The sequence below is a fragment of the Tiliqua scincoides genome, chromosome 3 (assembly GCF_035046505.1).
Source record: "Tiliqua scincoides isolate rTilSci1 chromosome 3, rTilSci1.hap2, whole genome shotgun sequence".
Lineage (NCBI taxonomy): Eukaryota > Metazoa > Chordata > Lepidosauria > Squamata > Scincidae > Tiliqua > Tiliqua scincoides.
The window spans coordinates 128,353,866-128,377,484 of record NC_089823.1 but is presented as its reverse complement, the minus strand read 5'-3'; the positions used below and the strand labels follow the sequence as shown (position 1 = coordinate 128,377,484).

Here is a 23,619-nt window from a genome sequence, read left to right as displayed (position 1 = left end):
TTGGAGGTGCTTCTGGATCCACATCTGAATGCACAGGTGGCAGCTGTGGTCAAGAGTAACCTTGCCTGCTTTTGGTTGGTGCTCCAACCTGTGATCTTATCTAGAGTCAGCACATGCTAATTCAATAACTCCTATGCTTGTTACATTCAGACTTGACTACTGCAACATGACCTGCACAGGACTGCCTTTGAAAACAATTCAGAAGCTACAAAGAACCCTGCAGTGTGGTCCAGAGATATTACACCCTTATAATAGGGTGTATGTATCCTCATGTGTCAGACGGACATCAGGAGAATGACTTATTACAGCCTTATGACCTAGTCCACTAATAAGATTACAGGCTGGCGATTGTAGTGAGCCTGGTTCGGATTTTCAGGCAAAAGTCCCTCCTGCAAAACACCCCTTACATTGCAACAAAGGCAAGGGAACCTAAGCATGCTACATCAGACCCATTCCCTTCCCAAATCCAGCCTTTAGCAGCATTGAAAGCTCAAGCCTATTCATGTCTACTCAGAAGTCAGTCCCACTATAATCAATAGGTAGAGGTGTTTGAAAATGGTGTTACTTAATTTTACTCAGAAGTAAGCCCATTGTGTTCAACTTCAGTAAGATTTTTAGGCTGTAATCCTATCTTACTCCCTGAAAACAAACACCTCTTTCAACAGGGCTTACTCCCAGGTATGTGTGGACAGGATTGCACCCTCAGAAAACCAAATTTTTCAAATGAGTTAGAAAAAGCATAAACTCCTGTTGAGGGGGGAGTAGATTTAGAGCCCAATCCTATACGTGCCTGCTCAGAAGCAAGTCCCATTATAGTCAATGGGGCTTACTCCCAGGTATGTGTGGACAGGATTGCGCCCTCAGAAAACCAAATTTTTCAAATGAATTAAACCTTGTTGGAAAAAGCACAAGCTCCTGTTTGGGGGGGGGGGGGGAGAGGAGATTTAGAGCCCAATCCTATGTATGCCTGCTCAGAAGCAAGTCCCATTATAGTCAATGGGGCTTACTCCCAGGTAAGTGTGGACAGGATTGCACCCTCAGAAAACCAAATTTTTCAAATGAATTAAACCTTCTTAGAAAAAGCACAAGCTCCTGTTGAGGGGGGTGGGGAGTGGATTTAGAGCCCAATCCTATGCATGCCTGCTCAGAAGCAAGTCCCATTATAGTCAATGGGGCTTACTCCCAGGGAAGTGTGGATGGGATTGCAGCCTCAGACGGCAGCTTCTTCGGCTCTTTCACAGGCTCATTACAATTCTGGGTTTCTCCATTGACCGTTTGGCGGGGGGCGCCAAAGCAACAGGCCAGCCGCTTCTACGCGCCTCGCCTGCGCTTGGGGTGGAGGCAGCGCTCGAAGCGGGTGCCCGCCCTTTCCCTCGCGCCACCTCAGCCCTGCCGGGCCCTGGGGGCGGGGAAGCAAAAGCACAGCCGACTCTCTCCGCAGCTGGGGAGGCTGCTCCGCCTCTCCTCAGGGGCGCTCTCTGCGCACGTGTGGAGACCGACTGGCTTCTTCTGGGGGCGCCTTTCCAGTGACGGGAGAGCCTGTGGGCGCCACTCTGTGCCGGCGGGAGTGGGAGCTGTAGGGACTCGTCTGACTGACTGTGGCAAAACCAGCCCCAGTTTTGCGCCCCCCCCCCCGGTAATGGCTGCTCTGGTGTTCTGCAATGCCTGTTTCCAGAGGCCCCAACGAGCTGCTCCTCTGAATTTCAGCCTCACCAACTGTGGCCACGTGCTCTGTGAGCGCTGCCTCCAGAAAGGTAACGATCCAGCTGTGGATAGTGGCTGGCGAGTGAGCCTGCCAGTGACCCACTGAGAGGGGCTCTCACAAGAGCATCACTTGGTCCCATCCTGCCCAACCTTCTGGTGCTGCCTTTTAACCTGCAGTCCCTTGTTAAGTCCAAATGCAGCTCAGCTGTGAGCTACCTCGTTAACTCATTCAGGTGTCCATCCAGGTCTCCATTGGCCTTGATTGATTACAGCTGTGGAGCCAGCCCTGCCCTTCCCAGAGCTGTCAAACAGCTGTCAAAACATGGAATCGCTGTCAACACCACATCATCCACCTGATCATCTTCTGATCTTCCATTACACATGGGTAGGGAGGCAGGTGAGGCAGAGCCTCCCCAACAGAGTCCTTTGAAAAGTGCTGCCGCCGCCGCGTGAGGCGCCCAAGCATCCACAACCCATAGGCTCTGCCTCACCTGCCTCCCCACCCACGGCACATCCCTGGTTCATGCCTATTACAATTTGTTGCCCAGCAGCATGAGGAGTGGTGCAGATATAGATCCTGATGGGACCTACCTAGCATTCGTGATGCTTTCCTTAACTTTTTGTGGTTTGGGAGAGGGCCATGAAATTAAAGTTGTCAGATTATAAATTTGGGCATCCTTGACCAGAGCCATAAGGTTCTCAGTTTTTCAAAAGAAATCTTGTACAGGGTGGGGAAGAGAAGCAACACCCAATTGTAACCTGTGTCTACACCCTCCTCTAACTTCCTCACAGCAGTATTTTAAATCTCACAAAGTCTCCCTTCTCCTAAGCCTTTTTGCACTGGCTTTAACTATCAATATTAAGAGACCCAATCCTATCCAACTTTCCAGCATCAGTGCAGTTGCAATGGAGCCATTTTGAAGAGAGCTCTTGACTGTCCTCCCACTGCAGGATGTAGCATGCTCGCCATTGGCACCACTTCATCCATGCTGGAAAGTTGGATAGGATTGGGCCCTTAATCCATTTTTTGTCCTGCTCACAGGTGTACACGTTTGGTCCCTGTTGCATATATGCAACTTTGGGCAGAAATGGCTTAATTAATGTTGACTAACACTAAACAGGGTTTCAAAATAAAGAATGAAGCTGTTTAGGCATCCTTGGGAAGAGAAAGCAACAGTTAATGATGTAACATTGTGGTTAAGGCAAATGGATACTGGGGCATTTGGTGGGCCGCGGTGAGATACAGGAAGCTGGACTAGATGGGCCTATGGCCTGATCCAGCGGGGCTGTTCTTATGTCCTTATGGATTAGGAGGCAAGAGTGTGCAACTTTATGGTCCATGCCTGATCTTATAACCATGTTAAGATAGAGTTTGGGAGTTCCAAATCCTCTATGAAGGTGTGTTGCTGCGGATATTGAAAATTATCTTCATTGCCTGCGCCAGTCCTGCTTAGAAGAAAAGGAATCGCTGTAGTTTTGTTACTATGGTGAATTCAGTTTTTCTGCAGTTCATCTATACCGTAGGCCTGTGAGACAAGTAATTATTTCCATTTTAAAGGTGGGGAATTTAGTTTAGGGCTGTTTAATATGTCACATTTATCTTACAAAGAAGTAGCAATTTTAGTCCATTGCAGTCAGAACAATAAAGAATTTCATAGCTCCTTAAAGACTGAGCTGCCCAGAGCATGGGGCTGCCGCTGCATCAAAAATAGCTGCTGCAGCATCCTGAGTGCAACTGGGCAGCTGCCACCGGCTCCTCGGGGGATTGGACATTTGTGATTTGTCCCCTTCCTCCAGGTAAGGAAATGGAGCTACTTGATTCTGTGGCTGCTCTGGAACTGCTACAGAATCAAAGAGTTCCATGTTGGGCCTTGCAACCCAACATGGAGCTCAGGATCCGGTGGAGCTGAGTTCCACCGGTCCTACCCTCCTCCTGCCCCACTCCCTTCCCCTGGCACGCTTCCTACCCACCCTCTCCCTGCCCTCCCCTTACTTCTGTCTGCCCTGGAATGCTTCCTCCCCATCTCCCCCCACGTCCCCCCACCTCTCCGCTGCCTGGCAGTTCGGGTGACCACCAAGTGGTGGAGCACTGGCCTTCCACATGCTGGGCTAGTTCTGGCACTGGGCTGGTGCTAAGCCCCGCAAACGTGCTTTACAGCATGTTTGCGACAGTGCACACTGCCAGTAAGCTGGCGCACAGAGCTCAGGATTGGGCTCTAAGGCAGTGGTCTCACACATTTAGCAACGGGACCCACTTTTTAGAAGGAGAATCTGTCAGGAGCCACCGGAAGTGATGTCATGACTGGAAGTGTCATCATCAAGCAGGGAAATTTTTAGCAATCCTAGGCTCCAATTCTACCCACACTTACCCAGGAGTGAGTCCCATTTACTATCATTGTCAAAAGAATATACATAGTAGTTTGTTAAAAGTACAGGTCTGTAACATTTCCCCAGATGCGGTCACATACCATGGTAGCATCTAGTTTAATATATTAAAAATAAAATATTTTTAATAGGTAAAAATATTTTTAAAAAAATAGCAGGTAAAAATATTTACCTGCTAATTGGGTAAGAGACCCCTGCTAATTGGGTAAGAGGCACTTTTTCAAGTGGGTGCTCCTTTTTTTTTAGCATTGGGAGAGTAACTGGCCCATCTCACCCCAGCAGTGTCTGTTCTGGTGGCTCTCTGCTGGTATTCTTTTGCATCTTTTTAGATTGTGAGCCCTTTTGGGACAGGGAGCCATTTAGTTATTTGATTTTTCTCTGTAAACCGCTTTGTGAACTTTTAGTTGAAAAGCGGTATATAAATACTGTTAATAATATTGAGTTGGCATCCTTCAGTCTCGGAAGACTATGGTGTCACGCTCTGAATGGTGGTTCTGGAACAGAGTGTCCTCTCCAGTGCGCGAAGCCTGGGTAAAGTAGGTATGGAGGATAGGCTGTTACCCATGCAGCAAATCCCCCCTCTCCACGTCGCTGAAATGGTCCAATGGAAAGGCAGAGGCCAATACGGTTGTTTCCAGCGGCGTCGCAGGAGTTGCCAGAACGTGACTGTGTTCAGCCATGAACTGCCTCAGGGACTCCGGCTCCGGATTTTGCCTCGAGGTTGACTCCTGAAGCCTTTTCCATAACTGGATGTAGCCACAAGGCAGTGGAGGTTTGGGATCAGAGTTTTCCTTCTCTCAGATGAGCTGCCTTCCCAGGCTGACGAGCCCCATCTACCCGGTGGCTGTTTAGTCGTCTCTTACGACAAGTACAGCCAAACTGAGGGCCTATTCTTATCCCCAGCCCCCAGGGGATTGTTAATAATAATAATAATATTGAAATTGAATAGGGACCCACCTGAAATTGGCTTATGACCCACCTAGTGGGTCCCAACCCACAGTTTGAGAAACACTGCTCTGAGGAATGTTTGACTGGGCACTAAGGGCCCAATCCTATCAAACTTTTCAGCACCAGTGCAATGCAATGTAGCCCCGATGTAAGGGAACAAATGTTCCCATACCTTGAGGCCTTTGTGACTGCCTCCCCACCACAGGATGCAATGCACGCCCAACTGGTATGGCTGTACCGGCACTGGAAAATTGGATAGGATTGGGCTGTTTGGCATTTATTTCAGCACATGCTTTTCTGAACTAGAGGCCACTGTATCAGATGCATGAAGTGTATCTGATGAATTTGTCCATAGTCCATGAAATCTTATGAAATAATTTTGTTAGTCTTTGAGGTATGTTCTTTGTAGATTGTATAGTTTCAGTGTAGGAAGAAATGCACAGAATTGTGTTTGAAGGTTCCACAAATGTCTATTTTGCTATACACAGATCTACCGGGAAAACTGCTGCTGGAAAACATGTAGGAAATGTGTTCTGTGAAGTGGCCTGGGGTGACATGGCCAAGGCTCAGCTTAGCTATGAACCCAAGTCCAAACTCACCTTTTAATCTAGCAGACGACACATGCCGGGTGATGTCATTTCACGTTGAGATTGTCTTATCAAAACTGATTATATGAACTCACCCTGAATTAAATGTAGTAGCTCAAAAAGTGAATTCTGTAGCTGCAGCTACATTGGCTGGATGAGGCCCAAATCCTAACCCACTTTCCAGCACTGGAATAGTGGTGCCAATGGGACGTGTGCTGCATCCTGCAGTTGGGTGGCACTCACGGAGGCCTCCTCAGAGTAAGGCTGCGGTTTTCAAACTCTCAGGGAGTTTGAAACCCGCAGTAAGTCTTTGCGGGGGCGGAGGGGGAGGCAGCAGGGGAAGGCAGCGACACGATCCCCAGGACTGCGTTGCTCAGGGGGCTGCAGGGACTGGGGTGCACCCTGCAGTCCCTGCAGCAGCCGTCCCTGGGTGTGGGGAGCCATGCGTGAGTGCCTGCAGGGCTACCCAGGTCAGTTAAAGTGAGAATGGAGAGATCATGCTCTCCTCCATAAAACTGGAAGCGGAGTGCGATCTCTCCACTCTTACTTTCCCTGACCTGGGGAGCCCTGCAGGCGCACGGCTCCCCGCACATGGCTCCCCGCACCCAGGGACGGCTGCTGCAGGGATTGCAGGGTGCACCCCAGTCCCTGCAGCCCCGTCAGAAGGGAAAGTGGAGCGATTGTGATCTGCCTCCGGTTTAGCGGAGGCGAGGCACGATTGCCCCACTCTCACTTTCCCTGACCTGGGGAGCCCTGCCGAAGGTTGCGCACGGCTCCCCGCACCCCCGGGAGGCTGCAGGAGGCTTCGGCAAGTGTACCCAAGCCCCTGCAGCCCACCTGAGCGGTGCGATCCTGGGGATTGCGCCGCTGCCTCCTCTCTGCCTCCTGGCTGCCCCTGCCCCTTAAGGAGAAAGGGACCAGGACCCTCAGGCTGGGGCATCACAACACCCCAGTTTGAATACCACCGAAGTAAGGGAATGTTTGTCCCCTTCCTTCAGAGCTGCTTTGCCCTTTTGTCAGTGCTGGAAAGCATTGACATAAGGGGTTAGGATTGCACCCTTACTGACCTTGACCAGTAGAAGCTCTTCCCCAGCTCTGTACTTTAAGAAAAACTATATACTTGGTTTCCACTTCTGTGGCTGAGGTGTTGCTTAGGAATATCTTACATTATTTTAATAGTACATGTTTACTCATCTCACAGAGTGTCTTGATCATTTTTGAGTATGTATAAAGTAGACCATGTTATTTGTAATGTATGTGCAGCTTTCAAGTTTCAAGGCTAAAGTCAGTCTCTCTCATACTGGTATGTCAGTCAGGCACTGACTGAGCGGGACTACTGGACTAGCTAATCTTACATATGATGTGCTGTTCTTAACATAGGTAGCTTTCCTAAGCAATCATATGTGCAGTGAAAACATTTACCTTGTAATTGTTACCAGATCAAATTGGAGCCCAATCCTATGCATATCTATTCAGACATAAATCCTGTTGTAGTCAATGGGGCTTGCTCCCAGGTGTGGATAGAACTGCAGTCCCAATCTGTAACAAGAGGAGCTTGCCAGCAAATATGCCATTAAAACGTTACCAAGTCAGGCATTAAGAATGAAACAGATTTATCATCCATTTTGATGCATATTTGCTGATCTTTAACATTATCACTATGTTGATCCTTAATGTTATCACTATGTACTGATTTTTATTTTATAGGTAAAAAAGATGAGTGCATGGTTTGTAGAGCTCCTTGTCGTACAGTAGTACTTTCAAAAAAGGTATTGTAAAATGTTACAACTGCAGTGTATGTAAACATTTAGAGGCTACTTAACAGAAATATTTTTCAGTGGTTCCTCAGTTTTAAACACATGTAGGTACAGTAGCATAGCTATGGGAGGTACAGCACTAAGGGCGCAATCCTAACCCCTTATGTCAGTACTTTCCAGCACTGGCATAGTGGTGCCAATGGGACATGTGCTGCATCCTGCAGTTGGGTGTCACTCACCCAAGTTGGGTGTCAAAGTAATGGAATGTTTGCTCCCTTACCTCAGAGCTGCATTGCCCTTAAGTCAGTGCTGGAAAGCACTGACGTAAGGGGTTAGGATTGCGCCCTAAGTTTTGCAGGGTGTCTCAATGCACCCTGTAAGCTGCCCTCCCCTTGCGGTCATTTGTGGTGCCATTTGTGGTGGCAGGAGCAAAGGGGAGAAGATAGCAGTTTCAGGGGGTGTTGAGGCACCCTGCAAAACTTAGTACTGTGCCCCTTCTGTAGCTATGCTACTGTATAGGTATTTAGTTCTTTTGATTCTAATGGAACATCATTCTAAATAAGTGTGCTTCTGATTACAAATCTACCACCTAGCAGTGTTGGGTATAATGGAACCCTTTACTGGTTAGCATTGGGAATAAACCAAAATCCAGTGTGAGTCCTTGAAAGGCAGTGGAGAGGAGATTACTCCTTCCAGTTTCATACCATTACATTTCATTCTAATAGACTTTTTGGCCCCAATAGTTCCATAGAAATTAATACAGGCATGTGCTGATCATATTGGATAATATGTGGAGAGAAGTTTAACCTGGAAAACTTTTAGCTTCACTGCATTTACCAGAGTTAGGATACCACATCAGCTCTTATGATCAGTCCCTTATGTAAACCAGATTCATATGATCAGGGTTCTATATGCATGTAAGTTCCCTATCTACAGCATTCTCTTTGCATGCCGGTTTTTCCTTTGCCGCCTACCATTGACAGAGGGCTACATCTGAATACTTAACACATCACAACATTTCTCTGAAACTTGCTTTTCAGGACCCTAATTATATTTTAGAAAACTTGGAGTTGCACTGACATAGTGAAGGCAAAAGCCTCCTTCACAGACTACAGGTGGGACCTCGGTATCTGTGAGGGATTCTCAGACCCCCCGTGGATACCAGAAACCATGGATAAGGAAATCCCACAGTTTCAGCCTCTTTAAACTTTCTGAAGGTGACTCGGAGCTATGCTCCAGTCACCTCTGGAGAGCTTTCTGAAGCCCAGAGAAGCCACATGCATCTGCCCATGGCCTCTGGATTTTAGAATGGCCATTATGACAGAAAAAATTCTGGTTTCTGGAAGCTCTGGCTTTCCTGGGCCTCAAAATGCTTTATAAGACATAAAGCATCACTTCTGGTTTCTCCCTGGAAAACTGAAGTAGCGTTTTTTTGGCTGTAACAGCCATTCTGAAGCCCGCTAAGGCTGTAGGAGGACGCATGCAGTCTCTGCAGGCTTCAGAAAGCCCTTCAGAGGTGACTGCAGCTCCAGTCGCCTTTCGTAGGGTTCAGGTTAGGCCAAGTCTGGCTCAACACGGGTCTGAGGGACTGACATTGAATCCATGGATAAACAGGCTTCACCTGTATCATGAAGTGATATGCACATTAAATGTGCCCCTCAGCATGTACAAGTTGACTGGCAACTTGAACTGTATTTAGGATTCCCAGAAAACTTGATGTTTCATAACGTTTTCTTTATTCTGGAACACCCTGCTTATACACCTCCAGCATGCACATCAGAACATAACTATGTTCTGTGGGCCTAAATACTCCAGGTCCTTGTCTTTGAAGGCAGTCAGCTGTGTATCCCAGGCAACTTTGAAAGCAGAGCATGATGGAGACAGTGACAACTGATTTCCTCTTTGACTTTCAGCAGTGGTGTCATGATACCTGTGTACATGGAGAATGCATTTCTGGTTAGTCTATCTGGTAGCTATTGACAGATATCCTACGAGTTTGTGTAATCATTTAAAAATATATCCTTTAGTAGCTTCACAGTGTAATGTTGCAACAAATGTTATAACCTTATTACTTCCTTTTGATTATCCTGGACAAAATCAATACTTTAATCCCATGCATATTTGCTCAGAAGAAAGTCTCACTGTGTTCAGTAGGATATACTACTAGGTAAATATGCATGATATTGCAACCCTATCTGGGTAACACTGAGCTCTAGCGTGTTTTAAGAGAGATGAGCATGAAAAATTTTGCTCCAAAATGGGTTGACAACTTTGTAGATTTCAAAAATATTTATATTCTTTGATGGTGGAGGATCTCTGATTTGTTTCATTGCAGATGAATTCAGATATCCAGTCTCTATTTATGGGAATAGATGGACTGTGCAGAAAATATTCCAAAGAAGTCACACAAGTGAGTTAAATGTGAAATATTTTGAGAGGCTTGTCATCAGGAAAATCCTCTATGATAATCTTCATCACCAAATTGCTATTAACCCAAGAGACAATTCTGTGCTGATACTAGCAGGTTGTGTGAATATGATACACTAGTTGTTAGAAATGACATTTAATGCAGTAATTATGAAATCAATCATTTTAATTTAAATTGACAGAAATTTAGATTACGAGTGGCAGCTTAACCATATTTTGCAGTACAATCTTAATTTTGCACTGAGCCAGTGAAGGCCCCTTCACTTTGACCCTGAGTGTAACAAACACTCAACATGTTTGCTGACAGTAAGGCATGTTTGTGAGAGCCGGCAGCACGAACACAAATAAGTGCGTTAACCTGCTGGTGCCAGATCCATTCTCTGAGCCAGCAGGCACAGGTATGTTTGCGCTGGATAGCTCAGGGGTTCGGAGAGGGTGGCTGGAGGGAGGTTTGGAGACAAGTAGGGGGTGTTTGTGGGTGGGAGAGGGTTGAATGGGGTAGATTGGGCCTTGGAAAAGGCAGGATTGGCAAAGGCCTACTCTGCCATATCCTAACCCCTGCTACCAGACTGAGCAGCTCTATATGAGTTTCACAGATTAACAGGAAGCAAGAAACAGGAAGTTAATGTTCACTCTTCCTTCTAGCTTGCCTGCTTGCTTGTCTGTTGAAGCCAGAAGTGTACAGTCATTGCAAGAAGCTGATTGCCTGCTTGCTTCATTAAAACAAGAGCCATTTTGTATGACTGTTAGGAACATAAACAAGGGTAATAGGCTGTGGGGGAGGGGGTTTGTGGAGATAGGGTCCCCCCTTATTCATGGTTCCAGAATCCATGGGAGGCCAGGAACGTATCCCTTGCAGATACTGAGAGACACCTATGCTTGCATGAAAGGACAGACTTTTCTAAATCAATATTAAGCTTTTAAGCTTAATATTATTAAGCAATATTAAGCTTTATTAAGCTGCTAAGAAGTTACTACAGTAAATGGGAAAAGCTCGTGTGTGTAGATTTTAGCCCAGTATTAGCCTCGGTGTTTTATTGACCTGTATGAAAAATTTTTGTTACTTTTATGCTTACACTAATCCTTTGTTCACCTACTCTATTTAATGTTCATGCAATCTCTCTTTCACTTAAAAAGAATATATATATTTTCACACTTTCCCATCAGAGATCACCATCTACACCCATGACAAGAGGGCAGTTGTGTTTCTCCGTCTAAAATTGTCAAATTGATTGCCTGTACTTGAATTTCTTTATATAACTGTTAATAAGTGTTAAGAACAGAAATATTCTGTGTAAGATAGAAGTAATTCATTGTAAGTCATGATCAGATGTTTCAGCTGGGGAAACACTCTAGCCAACTGTAAAAATAAGGATTGCAACCTTAGTAAGTTATGTGCATTTGTGGGGAGGGGGGAACCACACAAGTAGCCAGAATTTTCTTTAACATTACTACTACAACTTTTCACACAGCTGAACAGGAGGCAAGGTGATTTTAAACAGAAATGCAGCTTGCCTGTTCATTTGTGTGTGTGTGTGTGTGTGTGTGTGTGTGTGTGTGTGTGGTTACAGTAGAAACTGTAGTCACCAGCTCTGTGTGTGGTTTTTCCTTTCAGTCACTTCCTCTGCTCCTCAGAGGCCAATGTGTCCAGTAGCTGGCAAATCTGGGTGGGATGGGAAAGGACCCCCTCCCTCCTGTCTTCCTGACAACATGCAGACATTGATGAACTGGATGGTAGGGATGGTAAGCTGGAATGGAGGGTGAACATGGGGTAGAACATGCAAGAGTGGTGAACATGCTGGTGCACCCTGGTGCTCACCCTGCTTGGATATCAAGGCTCTGTCCCTCCAAAATAAGTCTACATGGCTATTTATCCCTTTAATGAAATAAGCACCATAGTGGAGTAAGGACTATGGGCTTTTGCACTGAAAGCACTTTTTGTATTTCCCGTGTCTCTAATTTAAACATAAAACCTGTGTTGCATAGGGTAAGCAATTTGATTTTAAAATGGCTCTCCGCTGCTTTCTGTCTTGCACCAACAAAGTTAACATAGGATTACAGCATTAGGAGTTTAAGACATTGAGAAATATGTGAACTAGCTCTGGAAACATGATAAATAAGAAAAGGAAATGATAAATTGCTTTAGGCATTTCATTTCTATTGTTACTCTTCTAGGTGATTATCATTGCAACATTGTGTTTATTATTCTAAAATTGTTCTTTTCCCTCTTAATATTAAGATTGCACAATTCCAGGAAAAAAATAGGAAGCGCCTATTAGCATACTACAAAGGAAAGGTAACTCAAATTCTTGATATCTGTAGCGGTAGGAGTTTGGATACATTACATTGAAATATTTGGTCTTGGAGGAGTTTGGTGGAAGTTGTATTTTCATTTTTTATTGTGTATTACTCAAAGTAACTGATCATGTAATATATCAGTATTAATATTACATTAAATATTAGTTGGGTTAGAGAAGGTAAGTGCCCTGCCTTTAATCTCATCTGACAATAACCCCTTATCATTATGAACCACCAACCATTTATTCTGGAAAAATTCCATTAAAGACAGTGGGACCATTCAGAATAAGTAGAATTCAGATGACAACAATCATAGAAGATTAAATTACTGCAGTGGTTCCATTATTCCATACAGATTGCCAAACTGGAAGGATATCTTAAGAAAGCAACACAGCAAATGCAGCATATACAACAACTTCAACAGTAAGCAGAATATTAATGATTTGTATGACAATTATATTGTAAATAAAATTTGTGAACAGCATTTATTAGACCACAGTTGAGAAATGTCATCAAATAACAAAAGCAACAGGCCAGTAAACAGAAATGATAGAGGAATGCTTCATATTTCAAGTTTAGGTGAAGTGACTTGGGCACTAGAGATGAGGATACACCAATCAAAGGTTGCAAAACAGTTAATAATTTTTGTCTGGTGTCAAGTCTGATTGGCCCCTCAATCAAAGGGACTGTCTAACCACCTTTAACTTTCCTCAGCACACTCCTGAACCATGGGTCAAATTTAAAAGCTAACACCCTGGGCTCTGCATAAGTGCACCTCTGCCTCATCATTCACCATAAAACCCAGTTGGCAACAATTATTCCAATTTATTTTAGGGTTACACAATAAAAAAGCTGTAAAACAAAGTATGTTTTGAAGTATATAATTCAAGTTTAGGTAATTAAATTAATTTATGGATGGATTGAGTTATTGTCATTGCATATGCAGTAATTATTTATAATTATTCACTTCTCTGTAATTGAAATATATTCAGTTACATATTGTTACATGTACCTACTTCCTGGAGTGGAACGATGATCCAGGGGAAAGAGATTTTCCTTTGCAGTAGAGAAAATTTAAGACTTGGGATGTCTTTGTAGTATTTGCTTTATTTAAAAATGCATAAATATACAGTATTTGCTATATTTAAAAATATACAAGTAGATAATAAGTGGTAATATTCAGGCACGATCTCAGAGCTGCTGACCTTTGCATCATATTCAACAAAGCAACTGCTGGGGAGCAGCTGTACCCCAATTTCCAGCAAACTCCCACTAAAAATATTTAGCTTCCATTCTGCTCCCCTCTCTGGCTCACTTACTTACTTACTTACTTACTTACTTACTTACTTACTTACTTACTTACTTACTTACTTACTTGTTTGTTTGTTTGTTTGTTTGTTTGTTTGTTATTTTATTCCACCTTTCTCCCCGAAGGGCACCCAAGGCGGCTAACAATCAAGTTAAAATGCAAGGCAATAGATAAACATTAAAAATACAAAACACTTAAAAACAATTAAAACAAGATAAGATACTTCAGACATAATTGCAAACCATGATTTGGTACTATGAGACAAGCCAAGGAAGGAGCCTTGGGCTTGCGTGCTTTTTCAACAGTAAGGAGACACCAGGACTACAGCTGGAATAACTTGGTTCTGTGGGTGGCTTCCCATATGGTGAGCTACCAGTATTGTAGTTTGGAGCATCTCCCTGGACAGCCCACTCAGTTCATGGTCCCTCCCAGGCAGGAAGAGCTGTAAAAGGCTCCTAGGCAATGACTTTTGGCTTGCTGTCTGGCTCCATGCTGCCCCTTGTTCAGTCCTAACACCAACTCTTGTTTGCAGACCTGGGTTACAGAGCACAAGGAAACCTTAGTTTCTTGGCTTGGATGTAATGACACCCTATGGTTTGCCAAAAAGATAACGGTAACAAGATAATGGTTTGCCCCAGGTAACACTGGGCCTTGGGGTAAGACCAGGCACGGAGCCCCTGCTCTGCAGTGTGCTGGAACCCCCATGACTCATCAAGCAGGTAACAGTGGTGGCAACAGCAGATCCTCTCTCCATTCCCATCTTTGGAACATAAGAGGAGCTACAGCCTTTGCCAAGGCCTTCAGCAGCAACTCCCACCGGACAATAGATTTTCTTGCAGATGAATTGAAACATGCATGACAGCTCCTCCTTCTCCCTTGCTTTCTATTACTGCTTAGCCAATTGCAATATACCACATTTCAGGGGCTGCCCAGCAGTAAAGGCAGTGGTAGCACTAGTTGCCTCTTACTGTTGTAAATTGGTCTGCTGGATAGATGGGTATGTGGCTTACCTGTGATGCTTTTCCTATTCACCCCAAACTAGGAACTAATGACTTATCTTGAACATGGAAGAGGAGGAGGGAGTGTGCCAGTCCAAAGTTCCTTCCAGGCTTCTTGTAGTGCTAGACTATGTTTTCCCATTCTATCTGAACCAAATTGTTTTCTTCCAATTGTCTACTGCTGTATCTATCAGTTTCTCTCTCTTGCACTCACATGTGTCCATGCAGTATATATGAAGAGGGGCACTTGATACTGTCTTTTGACACCTGTAGAGTTTGCATAATTTCTCTTTCTTTTTTTCCCAGTATGATTCCTATGCAGGGAACAACTCAAATTCCAGATTTTATTTCATTAAAAACACCAGTTTCAGGTAAGAAGTGACTACTATTCATTATCATTATTGACTAGTATCTGAAAATGAATCAAATAGCTTTCACCAAGGTATAAAATACTGAAATAGCAAACCTCACAATAAGGTATATTTTAAGCCCATTTGTCTCCGGGGGTGATATCATCGTTTTTTTTAAAATATCTGTATCAGCAGTATAAATCATGCAACTTACCCCTTCCAGTAAAATTCAGTAACACCAGAACATCTGAAACAAAATGTTACATTCATGCAACAATGGGAAATAGAGTGTTAAAATGGGGCTACAGCCTTACTGAAAGAATACGACCTGCTAACTTTGAAAGGCTGGCAATCTGCAGGAGCTGAGCTCTTTGCAGGGCAATTGGAGCTATCTAATTTGTGAACAGTCTCGGGGCTTGAGGGGCTTAGTTATGTGAACCAGACTTCATTTGTCCCCACCACCTTCATTGATGGACTTGGAAAAAAATTGTACCTCAAACTAGGTTCTTGGTTATCTCTCTGTATTTACACAAGCTACCGAGGACTTGCAAACTTAAGGAGCTGAGCTCTTGGTAGGGCAATTAGCAGCTATCTAATTTGTGAATAGCCTCAGGGATTGAGGCAATTAGCTGATCTTTCCATCACTTGCCATTATCTGAAGGAGGAAATGAAAGACTTGAAAAACAGGTTTGGCAAAAAAAGAAAAAAAAAGCCCAGACACTTTGTCTTTGTTCAGTTTAGCTCTAATGAACCTGTGCTGCTCCTAAATTTCAAGATAAATCACCTGCAAATGTTTTAATACTTCAAGAACACAAAAGGAGCATAGATGCAACCATAGGAAAAACCCTTATCTTGACTTGCTGAATGCAACATTATTGTTGATAGCTGATTACTGGTGTTTCTCTGCAATGTTTCAATCCAGCTAAAGTGTAAAGGGTAGACCCAGACCTATAACAAAATGCCCAATTGTGAATTATAATTTTATGGGGGGGGGGCAGTGGAGAATTGTAGAACAAGGGATGCCCCCCAAACCTGAAATTGTCACTTCTGCCTCATTTTTCATATATATGAAAGCATTATATAAATCTGAAAAAAATTCAGGTGAAAACTATATACCTTTTGAACTGTTCACAAGCCAAAAATCAGATCAAAAAATTATCCTAAGTATCTGAAATTGTCAAAGAGATTCAAATTAATGTTGTCTATATACACCTTTGGGAATAAATTGATTTGAAATCCTGCATTACTAAAATTTCTACAGCAGGGCAGTTATTCCCTTATCAGGAGTTCATTCAGGCAGAAACACAATCCTGGTAATGGTGGTGCAGGACTGGATCCACTTCTTCCTCATCTGATCATCTATTCCAGTGTTATTCAGACTGTGGGTCGAGTGGGTTGTGAGCCAAGTTCAGGTGTGTCCCCATGCATTTCAATAATTTATTTTTAATATATTAGATTTAACACTACCATGATATGTGACTGCATTTGGGGAAATGTTACAGACCTGTAATTTTAACAAGCCACTATGTATATTCTTTGAACAATGATAGTAAATAGGACTTACTCCTGGGTAAGTGTGGGTAAGATTGCAGCCTAGGATTGTTAAAAATTTTCCTGCTTGATGATGTCACTTTCGATCATGACTTCACTTCCCGTGGGTCCTAACAGATTCTTATTCTAAAAAGTGGGTCCCAGTGCTAAATGTGTGAGAACCACTGATCTATTCCTTTTCCAAGTCCCAAGACCTAGGCAGGGGCCTAGCCCAGATGACAGTGAGGCAGGGAACTGATGATGATGATGATGCAAGCCTGGTTCCAGTTCTTCTTTGGCCTTATCAATAGGATAGCTGGTCTGTTTTCTTAGGTCCAATAGTGAGTGTGGCCAAATACAACAGTAAACAAAGAATTGTGCACAGCTAAATAAATTAGTTTTTTAACACTCCATTTGTTTAATTATTTCAGTTCCTCCAGAAAAACAGAATGGATATTCTTTACATTCACTTCATCGCAGTTGTCCATCAACATCTGAAATGTATGTAGAACTCCATTAATTCTATAAAAGAAAAAAAGGAGGAAAAGTCCATAGGATCAAACTGTGGTTTTGCATTATACATGAACTGGCTGTCTGTCTTTTGAAATTAGTTCTCACAAGCATCTAGATAGAGATGATCGGGTGGCCATTATACACTTGAGCCCCTGAAAAACTTTGACACGTCTCTTAGGGATGTTTGAATCTGACCCAAGAGGAGTAGTACCTGGTGTTTAGTGTTCAGCGCACCCTTTCCTTCTCTCTGCGTTACTGATTTACTGGTCCAGCTGACAGAGGAACTGATAGATATATCCTGCCATTATTCCAGAGTAGGGAAACCAGAGAGATTGCCGGGGGAGGGGGTATCTGAAAAAGATCTCTACCTTCTAATTGCATGGAGAAAAGAGTAAAGCAAATAGGCTTGGAAAATAGCTTGGGTGTAGAATTTAGGAAAATTCAGCAGCAGGCAATTACAGGCAAAATTAAAATTAAAAGCAAAATGATTCTCTAACACAGGGGTGTCAAACTTGTTTCATTTAGTGGGCCAAATAGCTTTCATGGTGCCTGCTGAGGGTTGGAAGTGACATAATTAAGCAGGAAGTGATGTCATTAAGCAGATGATGGCCCAAACTAAGCACTTTGTTCTCACATAGAAATTCATTAGCTTCAAATGACAGAAGAAAAAATGGGCAAATCTTGATCATGTTTTCAAGATATGGGAGAGACCAGTTATCACACAGGCCACCCTTCCAGCAGTGCCGCTTCAGCCACAGCATCATTTTGCAACTCAGCAGCTGAGAGGTGGTCTGCAAAGTGATGCCTTGGCAGACGTGGTGCTGAAAGGGTGGCCTTCCTGATAATTGGACTCTTCTAGTACCTCAGCAGCACTTCTATCTCTCACCCCTCTCGATCTTCCCCTTATACCATAGTGTTCACTGCCTTTTGAGACCTCCTTCTGTCTCTCCCTCCTGGAGCCTTAGCAGAAGCAGCACTATTGAAAGGGTGGTGCTGGGAGAGTCCAATTATCACAGGGCTAGATAAAGAGTTTCCAGGGGCCACATCTGGCTCATGGGTCTTACATTTGGTCTAACATGACTAAGGCCACAATCCTAACCAACTTTCTCAGACATATGCAATGCAATTCCAAGGTAAGGGAACAAATATTGCCCTACCTTTAGGAGGCCTCCATGATTGCCCCTCCTGACTGCAGGATGTAGAACATGCCCACTGTCACAGCTATGCTAGAGCTGGAAAGTTGGTTAGGATGGCACCCTAAATCTCACTGATGCTTATCTATTACATACTCCATGATCAGCTTGAAGAGTCCACCACATATTTCTGGTCTCCATGAGGCTTGACCACACACACCTGCTTTCTCTGAGGGAGCCAAGCTAGACCACCCCCAAGCATTCTTGTGCTTGACCTTAAAAGAAACCTTGGTTTGATGTAATAGAGTCATCCAGTTGAATGTGGGTGAACCACCTGACCTCTGTATCCTGCCCCTTTACCTAGATGGGTGGGCTTGGCTGTCCAATTGATGGGCACATGCCATTCTCAGCTGGTGACTTGGCTAGTAGCTATTGTGTTCAGTTGGCCCCAGATATGTGCAATGTCCTTTACATGTAGCTTTTTGGGAATGATATTTCAAACAAAGAATCTCAGAAGACATCCAGGGATAATGCCTCGTGCATTTAAGATGCTAGACAGTCTCTTTGGGAGATCCACATCTTCCCAAAGTACCCTGATGGGTTAGAAGTATCCATGGAAACAATAAAAAAACCAGGACATTCGTCACATAGTCCCTTACCAGAGGCTCCTAAATAAACTTAGCAGTCATTGGATGAATTCATCTTGCAAATAAGTAAAACGAATTAAGATATATGAAGCTGCAGGTAGGAGTAAATGCTTCTTGCAATGGAGGTTTCCCAAGGATCTGTACTGAGGCCAGTGCACTTCATTTGTAAATGCTCTGGGTGAGCACTGTGATCAGCTTCACCAAATTATTCAGGTTGATGAATTCCAAATGGCTTGATTCCAAAAGAATATCCCCAGAATGTCTCCAGACCAGGTGAATGGACAATAAAATGACTGTTGAGGTTTAGTAAATGTAAAGGATTCATACTGGGACCAAAAAAATCCTAATATCTCACATAAACAGAAGGAATGTGAACCCAGAACCCAGCATTTGGGGGTAAACCAGTACAGGATGAAGTTTCATAAAATTAAATGTGGTGTGGTAAAGATGGATACAGATGTTTTCTCCATCTCCACACTAGACTTGACTAGAACGCAGAACTGAGGTCAGCCTGTGAAATTGTTTGACACTGCTGTAGGTTTTGAGAAAAGAAGCTACACCTTCACACAATCCTACTTGCTATTCTGGCATAGGGTGTTGCAAAGTTGTCATAAAGCATGTTAGCAGCACTGTGTAAGTAAGAAACATTGGTGGGAAGGCCAGCACCATCCTGCTGGCACTGAACGCTGATGAACAGCCACCAGTGCAACCCCTTCCTGGGCCTGGAAGCCCTGCATGGGACTTCTTGGACTTCCACCAGCTATTTTGCTGGTGCAGATCTGAGTAACCCAATTGGATAGGCTGGGGCATGACACAGGGTAAAGGAACAAATGAGCAGCCTGCTCAATCCCAATGCTGGCTACAGCATGGGCCGTGTGGTCCTTCTGTGCCAGAGCTTGATGGGTTTGGTCTGTTAGTTAATTTATGGAATTCAGCACCATAGTATTTGGTGATGGCCAAGATAACTTTTAAAAAAGATTAGATAAATTCATGGAGAACATGTTTATCAATGCTTGTTAGCCATGACAGCTAAATGGTGCTTTTATATTAACAGCTGATAAATTTCTGAGTATTAGATGGTAAGGACATAAAATTGCTGCTACATTCAAACCCTGAATCTTATCAGAATTTAATTTTTAATGCATTTTATGCAATTTCTACAATTGCAAAATTGCTTCCTTTGAATCTAAGGAAGTGATATGAGCTTGATCAGGTGGAATTTTTCAGTATTCATTGCTAACCTTTACCTTTCTAAAGGAACTATGTAATAATCATCTAGTACTTTATAAAAGATGTTTGGAAAAAAATGTAGCCATGCCTCTGGCCTGTTGCAAAGAAGGAGAAAGAGAAACCTTACACAGATTCATATTGATTCCAAAAGGCTTCAGTGGAATATAGATCAGATGCTATATACTTCAATATTCTATTATATGTATCTCCATAATCAAATATTATTATTATTATTATTATTATTATTATTATTATTATTATTATTATTATTATTAACAGTATTTATATACCGCTTTTCAACTAAAAGTTCACAAAGCGGTTTACATAATAACATAATTGTGATTTTAATTTTTAATAGCATTATTTTTATTGAGCATTATCTGGTATTTTAACATTATTTTAAGATCTTATATATTATTATTTGCATATACAACCCTATTTACAGCAGTAAGGTTCCATCAATGGAAGTAGATCGTGTGTCAGTGAGGAAAGTAAGTAGTTTTCTCTTTTCTGCATGCATATAGCTGTAGTTCTAAACCTTCAACTTTCATTCCAGTTAGTCTTGTGAGAAAAGTCTAAGAGATTTTTTCTCCCTCTCTCACAACACTCATACAGTGAAACTGGTGAGCAGTGAAGTACTTCTTCATGAAGCACACACTGAGAGCCCAATCCTGTGCTCGGCAGCACAGCTCCGTGCCGCCAAGCACTGTCAGTCAATCAATCAATCAATCAAACCTTTATTAGGCATAAAAAATTAACACATAATATCTCTAAACAATCCAATATATAAATATATGTTAAAAAGCGAATAAAGATAAAGGTTAAAACACAACAATTTACTTGTGTGCGGTAACTCCAGGTTGCTTAGGACCAACAGATTAGCCCTCTTCAAGTTACTCAGGTGTAAAAATTTCGCAACTGGAAGGGTCACGACTTTAGAATCTCCCGCCAACAAAAATTGTAGGCAAACATTCTCAGAAAGACCTTTTTTAGTTCTTAATAATGGGAGAAGGTACTGGTCTCTAGGCACTTGTTTGCTAACACAGTGCCAAGCACTGTCACAAACATTGGTAAGGCACGTTTGCTAACCTCACCACCGGGCTCCCACCCATGCTAGCCCAGCGCCTGCCAGTACGGTAACTGGGGGCGGGGGTGGGGAGGAGGCTTTCTGGGGAGGCATGCTGGGGGGAGGGAGGGAGGCAGGTCCGCGGAGCTCTGCTCCACAGGATCCAAGGCGCTAATGGAGGGCTCCACACCCTACATGAGCACCTTTACTTTACCGCCAATGGTAATGTGAGTAGCCCCATTGCGGGGCTGCTTACCTTACCTGGGAGAAGGGGACTTTCATCCCCTTCTCCCGAGGTGCCTCCTGCAGTAGCTCAGGGCGTGCAGGATCTGGCGGCAGCACTTCTTGGTGCCGCCGAGCCTGGGCACCCCAGGCAGCTCACAATTGGGCTGCCCGGCTACAATCCTATGCACACTTTCATGGAAGCAAGCCCCATTGAACATAATGGGATTTACTTTTGAGAAGACCCACTTAGGATTGGACTGCAAATCTCTGGAATTCAGTATCAGAAGATGTGGTGGTGGTCACTAGCTTAGATGGCTTTAGAAGGGGACTAAACAAAACTATGGAGGATAGTGTCAGTGGCTATACTAATCATGATGGCTTTATGCAATATGTCTCTGAATGCCAGCTTCAGGGGAGCAATGGCAGAAGAAGTGTTTATAGTGTTGAGCGTTCCTCATAACAGTAGTTCTCAAACTGTGGATCGGGACCCACTAGGTGGGTCGTGAGCCAATTTCAGGTTGGTCCCCATTCATTTCAATATTTTATTTTTAATATATTAGACTTGATGGTACGTGACTATGTTAGGAGAAATGTTACAGGTCTGTACTTTTAACAGGCTACTATGTATATGCTTTTAACAATGATAGCATATGCAACTTACTCTATCTCTGAATATATCTCTATCTCTGAATATACCTAGACTGAAACAGTGGCTGGACCAACAAGGTTATCATTGCTAAGTCCTCCTCGGAATGGACACATGGGTGAGAAGAGATTAATAATCTGTTTTGTAAAAACTGAACACGAATAGATGTATTTTGGATTAGTATCCTGATAATGAGTTTACAAAGAATACCACGAAAACTTATTCAAATTTGCACATGATTGATCAAGAAGATATGGTTGCAGCCTCCCTAGGCTACTGTTAACTTTTGGGTACAGCTGCTTATGTTCTTTTACCTCTTTTGCCCTGTTTCCTGGTTCACTTTAGAAGATGAGATCTGTGGTTTTCATTTTCATTTTATTGTTTATTCTTTGGGAAGTTTTACAGTGTCTTCATTATGGGAAATAGCATGGAAATTGCAAAAGATGCTTCTTAGAAAGGATGCAGTTGTGGCACACACATATGTTATGGCGAGGATATTAAAAGGCGGTAAGGGGGAAAATAATGGGCCATTGTGCGAAACTGATCTAAGTCCATACATTTCTAGAGATAGCTACAGATTCAGGAAATGGAAAGCAACAGGCAATATGCACTAGTAGCAATGAGAGTCATACAGTTGGAAATCAGCATGGCATAACCATGTTGTAACATTTTAAAAGGGGAAACATAAGACAGTTCATTTTCAGTATTATAAATACGGGTGTGTACCACTTTACGACCATTTATGCCAGGATCGCATAACCGATGAACATGTGTGGTCACGTGGTTGTTGGGGGTGCACAAGCAAGGGGAGCTCTGCTACCCTCCCCTCTGGAGGGTTGTCTGTGCCTCCCAGAGGCAGTGCACATCCCCCTGCTGCCTCTGCAAGGCTCAGACTGAGGGAAATCGTGTCTCCCGCACAATTTCCTGTTTCCTGCATGAAACCGGAAGTTGCATGAAAGACACAATTTCCCTCAGTCTGAGCTCTACAGAGGCAACGTGTGTATGCATGCTGCCTCTGGGAAGCTCAGACTACCCTCTGGAGGGAAAGGGAGCAGAGCATCCCCTTCCCTGCAGAGGGACTGGATTGCGTCAAGTGCTGCTTGACGGCAGAGATCGCAGTCCTGATCCCTGTTGTTAAGTGGCACGTTACTGTATCAAATACTGGAGTATTTGATAGAAACAAAGAGCCCAATCCTATGCAACTTTTCAGCGCTGATGCAGCTGTTCCAATGGGATGTACACTGCATTCTGTAGTGTTGTGGCAGTCACAGAGGCCTCCTCAACATAAAGAAATGTTTGTTCCCTTACCTTGGAGCTGCATTGGTGCTGGAAAGTTGGATAGGATTGGGCCCAAAGACTGAACAAATATGTGAAGAAATGTCTCACAACTCAACATTCTGTTGCTGGGGTCATTTGACTTGCTGTGTGCTTGATGCTATTATCATGCATTTCAAGCTTTACATATTAAAATGTCTCAATTTTCATACTTTGTATTTCAGTCATGGAATTTTAGTTTATGTCTGCAATAAATTTCAGTTTCTAACTTTTGTTTTGATATCTCAATCATTGTGTAAGTGAGGTCCGAAAAACTGATGGATGGTTATATTTTCTGTAGTTAATATTATATTGGAAGGTCCTGACCATCACTTCTGTCTTGCAATCAGAAGTAATATTGTTGTGAATGAGGTTAGGTCCAGGTATATGTGCATAGGACTGCAATTATGTAATTTAAGTGAAAAATGTAATCAGAGCATGGCCCATTTATAATTTTTGTGTATTTGCTAAAGGTTTGAAGTGAACAGTCATACTGAGTTTAAACTTTTAAATAATAAATCTTTTAAATAATGATAGATCATTTTAATTCAT

The 23,619-nt window shown here is 43.2% G+C and overlaps 1 protein-coding gene across 1 annotated transcript in view; it reads left to right on the top strand.

Moving 5' to 3' along the window:
* The first annotated feature begins 1,639 nt into the window (after nt 1-1,639).
* The window catches only part of RNF212 (ring finger protein 212), a 46,416-nt gene continuing 24,436 nt past the window's right edge, over nt 1,640-23,619 (top strand). The window contains exons 1-7 of the mRNA XM_066621368.1: nt 1,640-1,754; nt 7,332-7,393; nt 9,717-9,791; nt 12,048-12,104; nt 12,462-12,529; nt 20,265-20,307; nt 21,808-21,871. Of these exons, the coding sequence (XP_066477465.1) occupies nt 1,640-1,754; nt 7,332-7,393; nt 9,717-9,791; nt 12,048-12,104; nt 12,462-12,529; nt 20,265-20,307; nt 21,808-21,871 (484 nt within the window). The remainder of the gene's footprint in view (nt 1,755-7,331; nt 7,394-9,716; nt 9,792-12,047; nt 12,105-12,461; nt 12,530-20,264; nt 20,308-21,807; nt 21,872-23,619) is intronic.